Source organism: Cebus imitator, unplaced genomic scaffold (genome assembly GCF_001604975.1).
Source record: "Cebus imitator isolate Cc_AM_T3 unplaced genomic scaffold, Cebus_imitator-1.0 Scaffold15, whole genome shotgun sequence".
NCBI classification, from domain to species: Eukaryota; Metazoa; Chordata; class Mammalia; order Primates; family Cebidae; genus Cebus; species Cebus imitator.
This window is the reverse complement of record NW_016107330.1, coordinates 7,318,792-7,325,025: the sequence shown is the minus strand read 5'-3', so window position 1 is coordinate 7,325,025 and position 6,234 is coordinate 7,318,792. Positions and strand designations below refer to the sequence as shown.

Here is a 6,234-nt window from a genome sequence, read left to right as displayed (position 1 = left end):
CAGGCTGGTCTTGAACTCTGGACCTCAGGTGATCAGCCCGCCTTGGCCTCCAAAGTGCTGGGATTACAGGCATGAGCCACCACGCTCAGCCCTGTTTTTTGTTTTCTTATAGTCTCCACTGTTGACCAGGCTGCAGCACAGTGGAGCTATCTCAGCTCACTGCAACCTCTGCCTCCCGGGTTCAAGCAATTCTCCTGCAGCTCCTGAGTAGCTGACTACAGGCGCATGCCACCTTGTCCAGCTAATTTTTTGTATTTTTAGTAGAGACGGGTTTTCACCATGTTGGTCAGGCTGGTCTCAAACTCCTGACCTCGTGATCCACCTGCCTCAGCCTCCCAAAGTGCTGGGATGACAGGCATAAGCCACCACGCTGAGCCAAGAGAGAGGTCTTGTATGCCCCAACAATTGACCAAGAGCTTGCATTTCACTGATTAGGCCAACCTGAACCAATGACTGTGGCCACAGAAATTCCATACGTTGTTTGGCTTAATCCTGGGTTACTGCCTATCTCTGAGCCAATCACTGGAGCAAGGAGGTAGAGACGAGAATCCAATACTTAGCTTTCACCTGGAGGTGGAGGTGGGGCCAGTCCAATCCAGCAACATAGTGTGGCATGACAAGAGGAAGTGGGTGGAGTGAGTGCTGGGGAAGCAGCACAAGGCCCATTCAAATTCACAGCACTTACTGTCTATTTAGAATTTGACTTGATTGATTGATTGATTGATTGATTGATTTTGTCACCCAGGCTGGAGTGCAATGGCACGATCTTGGCTCACTGCAACCTCCATCTCCCAGGTTCAAGCGATTCCCCTGCCTCAGTCTCCTGAATAGCTGGGATTACAGGCATGAGCCACCACACCCAGCTAGTTTTTGTATTTTTAGTAGAGACGGGATTTCACCATGTTGGCCAGGCTGGTCTTGAACTCCTGACCTTGTGATCTGCCCACCTCGGCCCCCCAAGGTGTTGGGGTTTCTGGCATGAGCCACCGCTCCCAGCTGGATGTTAACTTTATTACAACTGTCCCCCTCCCCGCTCCCCATGGTCATTTCCTGGCTTCGGGTAGATTTGAAGCCAAATTGTGCCACTCCCTCACCTGGGGCGTTAGGACCATGGGCAACTCACTAAGGCTGTCTTTGGTTCTCTCATTTCTAAAAAGGGGATAATGGGAGTTGGACACAGTGTCTCATGCCTGTAATCTCAGTACTTTGAGAAGCCAAAGTAGGAGGATTGCTTAAGGCCAGGGGTTTGAGACTAGCCTGGGCAACTTATTAATACCTGTCGCTACAAAAAAATAAATAAATGAAAATTTTTTACTTTTGATTTGGGTAGAACAAAGGAAAAAAGAAAAATTTAAAAAAGAAAACATTTAAAGGGGATAATAATAGCATGTGTATCACAGGGCTGGAGCTTAAATAAGTAATCCACATAATGCACTTGGAACAGTACCAGGCACACGTACACGTTAGCGTTTGTTATTGCCGAAGTCATCAGTGTTATCCTCAGCTCATGAGGTGGCCCGAGGGGTCACTGAGGTGCTGTGTGGGAAGCACTTAGCACAGGGACCTGCTCTAGAGAGTGCTCGGTAAATGGCAGCTGCTACTCTGACGTCTGTGACCTTCCTCTGCCCTGTTATCACGACTGCAGTTCCTGAACCCCGGTGGGCAGGGCTGGGGAGAGGCTCCAGAGGCACCCGCTGAGTGTTAGAGGTCTCTCTGGAGTGCCAGGGCCCCTGGCCTCCTGCTGCAGACGGGTGGAATGACAAGGTGTCAGGTGTGTGTCCCTCACCTGCATGCCCTCCCTCCCTTCTCCTACCTAGCGCTGCCTGGACTGGAACCGTGACATCCTCAAGAAGGAGCTGGGACTGACAGAACAGGACATCATTGACCTGCCCGCTCTGTTCAAAATGGACGAGGACCACCGTGCCAGAGCCTTCTTCCCAAACATGGTGAGGCCCTGCAGACCCCAACCCTTGCCTCATGCCAGTACAGGGCAGCCAGATCCAGAAGGACCCCTCGGCTGAGGCTATCCAATGGGGAGGCCCAGGTCTCAATCCGGCTGAGCTGCTGTGTGACCTCACCTCAGGCACTTGCCCTCTCTGAGCCTCCATTTCCTCCTAAGGGTGATATGCTTGTCCTAGCTGCTTCACTGGGACATTGGGAACCCTTTTCCTTAACAGATAGGAAAGTGCTATGTAAAAGATTAAAAGTCCTTTATGTACAGAAGGGATTCCTGTTACATAGAGGTGAGTCTTCCATAACATAGAAAGAGGTTACAACAATACACATGTGTACATGGACACAGATATACACATACCTGTGCAAAGAAACACATGTGCACTCATGGACACATATATACACACATGCACACAGAAATACTTGCACACATGGACACATATAGACACACATGCACACAGAAACACATGTGCACTCATGGACACATATATACACATGCACACAGAAACATGTGCATGCATGGACACATATACACACATGAGCACAGAAACACATGCACTCATGACACATATATACACACATGCGCACAGAAACACGTGCACGCAGGGACACATATATACACACATGTGCACAGAAACACGTGCACTCATGGACACATATACACACATGCACACAGAAACACGTGCATGCATGGACACATATATACATATATGCACACAGAAACATGTGCATGCATGGACACATATATACACATGCACACTGAAACACATGTGCACTCATGGACACATACATGCACGCAGAAACACGTGCACACATGGACACATATACACACATGCACACAGAAACACATGCATGCATGGACACATATATACATATATGCACACAGAAACACATGCGCATGCATGGACACATGTATACACACATGCACACAGAAACGTGCACACATGGACACATATATACACAAATGCACACAGAAACGTGCATGCATGGACACATACACACATGCACACAGAAAGACATGTGCATGCATGAATATGTATATATACACATGCACACAGAAACACGTGCACACATGGACATATATACATACACACAGAGAAACATGTGCACGCATGGACATGTATACACACATGTGCACACATGGGCATGTATACACACATGCACACAGAAACACGTGCATGCATGGACACATATATACATATATGCACACAGAAATGCATGCATGGACACATATACACACATGCACACAGAAACGCGTGCAGGCATGGACATATATACACGCGTGCACACACAGAAACACGTGCACTCAGAGACATATATATACACACAGGCACACAGAAACACGTGCATGCATGGACATATATACACCCATGCACACAAACACACTTGCACGTATGGACACATATATACACACACAGAGAGATACACATGCACACACAAATGCATACATATCATACGTGTGTGCACATTCACACATATGTACATGTACACACTACTACATGCACACAGCCATGTATACATACATGTACAGACATGCTAATGCTTTTGCACACACATACATACAGAGGCAGATTGCCTGGTTTTCTGCCTTAGCTCTGTCATTTGTGAGCGACTTAGCCCTGCTCCATGCCTATCCAATCACAGTTCCTACTTCACAGCGTTGCTGTGAGGGTTCAGTGAGCTTAGGACAGGCATATGTGTAGTAAGTGCTCACTAAATGGAAGCTGTTGCCACCACAATCCACCTTCACAGGTGAACATGATCGTGCTGGACAAGGACCTAGGCATCCCCAAGCCATTCGGGCCGCAGGTCGAGGAGGAGTGCTGCCTGGAGGTGCACGTGCGCGGCCTCCTGGAGCCCCTGGGCCTCGAGTGCACCTTCATTGACGACATTTCTGCCTACCACAAGTTTCTGGGGGAAGTCCACTGCGGCACCAACGTCCGCAGGAAGCCCTTCACCTTCAAGTGGTGGCACATGGTGCCCTGACCTGCCGGGATCCCTGGTGTTTGCCTCCTTCCCTGAGTTCTCCAGACCCCTCACGCACCCAGAGCCTTCTGCTGCCGTAGACTGGACAGCCCCACTGGGAGACCTTTGGGATGTGGGGTGGGATTTGGGGTATCTGTGCCTTGCCCTTCCTGAGAAGGGCCTCAGTGTCATCTGATGCCATCCTCAGTGAGCCTCAATTCTGTCCCTGCTGAAAATAGCTGGGCCAGTGTCTCTAGAGCCCTGACATAGGAACAAAACAAAACACAGCAAACCATATGCCCAAACCGTTCCCCAAAGAATCTTTAGTCTCTAGTCCAACACCACTGAATGAGGGGAGAAGGGAAGGAGATTCTGGGATCGCCAGTTCTTCGAGCAGCCATGCTCTGAAAATCAAAGTAGAACCCAGGAAAAGGGACCCCAGGATCCCAGACGTATCTTGAACTGCCATCGTCATTTCAAATCCACCTCCCTCAGGGCTTCCAGGTGGCCACCCCCAATTATTCATTCCTTACCAACCTCTCAAATCATCTTGGCTTCCTCTCTGCAGTGTGGACACTGTTGGCTAGCCCTCCCCACTCCCTGAGGGTCCAGCAAGTTAGTTTAGAACCTTCCTAGAAACATTTCACCTGAGCAGGCTTCCCCACGCATGGGATGCTCCCTTTGCCTCATCTGTCTCATGGATGCAGGCTCCCCTAGATGCATCGGGTTGCTTCCCAGAACAGCATACTTGTGGCATGAGAGTTCAACGTGTAAAGATGCCCCTGGTCAGCCACATCCATCTTCTCTTGCCTGGCCCTTGATTCTCTGGCCGGTCCCTGACCTTCCTCCTCTCACTGCCTTGGCTTTCTTCCTTTGTATTCCTGATGCCATCTGTCCTGGCAGCTAGGCAAGAACTTGTTCACCAGATTCAGGCCTTCCCCAGGGCATCATAAGTGACATCAGATCCAATATGTAAGGACCCTGGTCTACCCTCCAGCCCAACAGCCAGTTCTGGGTCAGCTGCCAGCTTAGGGATGGCTTGATTATCCCACTGAAATTCACCAGTGCATTTGCCGAAGACCCTCTCATTTGGACATACCCAGATTCATTCCCTGGCTGCCACTGAAAGACTCAGTTTCAATCTTTAAAAGTTCCTTTAGGGCCAGAAAAATCAATGAATTATAATCCCATTGTGAAGAACCAATTTACAACCAATGAACAGGTTATAATGTAATTTACATTCTTAGAGGAACAAGATTTTCATTTGGGATTATTTCATTCAACCACTCAACAAACATTTGTTGTGTGCCCCTAAACAACAGGCATGGTGTTGGGCTCTGCAAACACAGTGGTTAGTAGCAATCTGGACCTGATCCTTACTGGCATGGAACCCATCAGTCCCCAATATGCAAAGCCCGCATTTAAAGGCCAGCCTCTGCCCCTTCGGTGATGCTCTCTTTAGAAATGCCAGTCCAGGATGGGCGTGGCGGCTCAGGCCTGTAATCCAGCACTTCGGGAGGCCGAGGCGGGCAGATCACGAGGTCAGGGGTTCAAGACCAACCTGGCCAACATAGCGAAACCCCGTCTCTGTTAAAAATCCAAAAATTAGCAGGGTGTGGTGGCGAGCACCTGTAATCCCGGCTACTCGGGAGGCTGAGGCAGCAGAATCACTTTAACCTGGGAGGCAGAGGCTGCAGTGAACTGAGATCGCACCACTGCACTCCAGCCTGGCAACAGAGTGAGACTCCGTCTCAAAAAAAAAAAAAAAAGAAATGCCAGTTCACTTTATTCAGAAATCCACAGGGCACAAAACTTCCAGCAAGTCACTGTCTTGGTGAAATGGGAGGTGGGGGAGTCTTCTTTAAACAGGCCCCCTTCCCATCTAGCTGGGCAGTACCACCCATCCAATGAATCACCAGAGCCTCTAGAAGCTGTTGTCCCCTCTCTGGGGACAGACAGCAGCTCCTCCCTTTGGAGGCCAAAGCCCCAGGTCTCTCCAATCCCAGAGCTGAAAACATCAAGTGCCTTTTTGAGGGTGTCTATCTGGAGACCTAGAGTTTGTCATGTGCGTGTGTTTGGTTAATGTGGGTTTATGGGCTTTCTTTCATTTTTTTTTTCTAGTCTATATTAGAGGAAAGTGAGCACCTCCCATGTGCAGAAAGTGTGTCTTTATAGATTTTTCTAAGGCTTTCCCCAATGATGTCGGTAATTTCTGATGTTTCTGAAGCTCCCAGGACTCACACACCCATTCCCAACTCCCTTGCCCACCCAGTGTGACAACCTTCGGTGTGGATGTACCCCCGTGGACTCATGGCT

The 6,234-nt window shown here is 49.2% G+C and overlaps 1 protein-coding gene across 1 annotated transcript in view; it reads left to right on the top strand.

Moving 5' to 3' along the window:
- PADI2 (peptidyl arginine deiminase 2) overlaps nucleotides 1-5,126 on the top strand; it is a 55,012-nt gene extending 49,886 nt beyond the window's left edge. Inside the window, exons 15-16 of the mRNA XM_017505563.2 lie at nucleotides 1,818-1,946; nucleotides 3,706-5,126. Of these exons, the coding sequence (XP_017361052.1) occupies nucleotides 1,818-1,946; nucleotides 3,706-3,939 (363 nt within the window). The 3' untranslated portion in view covers nucleotides 3,940-5,126. The remainder of the gene's footprint in view (nucleotides 1-1,817; nucleotides 1,947-3,705) is intronic.
- Nucleotides 5,127-6,234: the final 1,108 nt, after the last annotated feature.